Below are 2,354 nucleotides of genomic sequence, written 5' to 3' on the forward strand. Positions count from 1 at the left end.
AAGATGAAAACGCTTCTTAAATAGGGTTATGGCTTGTTTTGTAGCTCATTTGACTTGAGATGTGATGAACGCTGTAAGTTTGGTAGAAAACTTTCACAGTGAACTGGCAAGTTCAAGTCAGACACAACAGTTTTCGGTTTAGTTTAAGAGTTTAGAATGAAATGACAAACATGATTTGAGCTGCTGTAAAAGTTTTTCACTTTTGTTTATTATGATTATGTATATTTTTTTAATTTATCTGTGACTTTTTTATTGCCTAATAAAATATATACATTTGCAAAACTGTGCCCTTGACCTAAAATAATAATAAAAAAAAATCACTTTATTTCATCAACTAAAACTAGGAGCATGAAATATCCCATGTTTGGTCCCATAATGGTTGAGAAGTTTGTGGTTTGTCTCATGTTTTCAACACTTTACAACCTGTATGTCTGAGGGACAAACTGGAGTCTTATAAAAGAAACATAATCTGTCACTATGAATGTCTCCATCCACACCCATGTAAGATTATCTGACCTGATAGAAAAGGATTGTGGCATAAAAACAACAAAAGCTGTAGCAACTCAGGGAAATGTGTTATTTTCTTTTTGCGTTAGTTTTACTCTTAAGATTTGTTTAACAGGTGAGGTGATTTCACACTTCTTACAGTGACTTGATCCAAATGCATTATTACTTTTAATACATTTTTTGAAGTTTTTAGATTTCATAATTGATGGTATTATTCTTAATGAAATCAAGCTGTTAGTTTGCAAATTAAAGCAAGCGTCAAAACCTAAGCACATTTCAAAACCGATGAAATTCCAAGTTTTTGAATATCTAGAGGCTTTGTCTCTCATCCTTAAACTAAATTGTAACTTATTATAGGGCTTGTTTTATATATTCTGGGTTGAAAAAAAGAGAAAATAACTTTGACTGCTTTTATTGCTGTTGATTTGTTTCCTCATGGTAAAATCTATATTTTTAGAACCTTGTCCATCTTTTAAAAATAAAGCACAAAAAGCATTATACCACAGCATAGTTAGTAAAAGGGATCCTAGTAACAAACAAAGAACAGTACCCATCACTCATCCACTTGTCCAATGAAAAGATTTACTGAGATATGCAGTATGTATATGCATTCAATGGCAAGAGTTATAATAAATGGAACATGTAATGGCAGAAATCATGTAAGCCACAACATTCATTTCTTCATTTTGGAGTTATTGAGATACTTAAGCCGGGCGTTTAATAGTACAAATGCATCCAAAGCGAACTTTGTAGTCCTTGCAGTTGCCAGATTTCTGGTCCTGGTTGCGGCAAGCAAACCCTTTAGTGGGACTGTAGCTGAAAGATAAAAGTGAGCAGTGAGTCAGTAAGGATGTTTTTAAGACAAATTCACAAAGGATTAGAGAGCTTCTATTATTTCATATGTTACTTTAATAAAAAAATAAAATAAATATATATATATATATATATATATATATATATATATATTTTTATATATATTATTTTATATATATATATACACCCCTTATATATATATATATATAAGGGGTGTAACTTTACATCGATATATCGATTAAATGATTAATGATTCAAATACATTGTGGCAAAACTAAAACATTGATTCATATCGTGATCTTTAAAATACACTTTTATTTAGAAATTCCCAAGTCACATCTGCGTCAACATTTCCGTGTTTGGCTGCGCTCTGCGGCCGCTTCAGCAACATGGCATTACGAAGCAGAAAACACAAAGAAATTCACTCTCCTGCTGGATTTAAATCAACACTGTGGAAATATTTTGGATTCTAACAGAAAGACGTCTCAACAGACAAAACTCATGTCGTAGGCAACAGGTGTCAGTGTGAGTTAAAATACTCGGGAAACACAACAAATTTGGACGTTCACCTGAAGAAGAAAGACAGCATTGATAGCCGTAAGCTCAATATCTATTTTTATTTCTTTATAACTGAAAAGTAATCTGGGCACTTTTAAGTGAACTGGTTTAAAAATACACATAAACATGAGAAATGTGAGACTATACTGAACAGGACATTTATTTTTATTTTTTCATTAATTAAGTTTTTTTTTTTATTTAAATGCCCGGTGCCTGTAATAACAGAAATAAAATAGTTCAATCACATTTGAATTATCTTTGTAAATGTATTTATATGTAAATGAGATGGACATTTGATATCGCAATATATCGATCGCAGATTTGTGAATCGAAAAGAATCGAAATCGTATCGTGACAGACTTTGCGATATCGAGAAAAATTGTATCGTCATACAAAAAAAAATCAATATAATATAGTATTGTGGTAAAGCTGGTGATTTACACCCCTTATATATGTATATATTATAAATATATATA

At 31.1% G+C, this 2,354-nt stretch overlaps 1 protein-coding gene across 1 annotated transcript in view; it reads right to left on the reverse strand.

Annotated features, from left to right (window-relative positions):
- Positions 1-1,201: 1,201 nt before the first annotated feature.
- LOC119418261 overlaps positions 1,202-2,354 on the reverse strand; it is a 4,159-nt gene continuing 3,006 nt past the window's right edge. Inside the window, exon 9 of the mRNA XM_037685523.1 lies at positions 1,202-1,323. Within this exon, the coding sequence (XP_037541451.1) occupies positions 1,212-1,323 (112 nt within the window). The 3' untranslated portion in view covers positions 1,202-1,211. The remainder of the gene's footprint in view (positions 1,324-2,354) is intronic.

This window comes from Nematolebias whitei, chromosome 12 (assembly GCF_014905685.2).
Source record: "Nematolebias whitei isolate Nwh7 chromosome 12, NemWhi1, whole genome shotgun sequence".
NCBI lineage: Eukaryota > Metazoa > Chordata > Actinopteri > Cyprinodontiformes > Rivulidae > Nematolebias > Nematolebias whitei.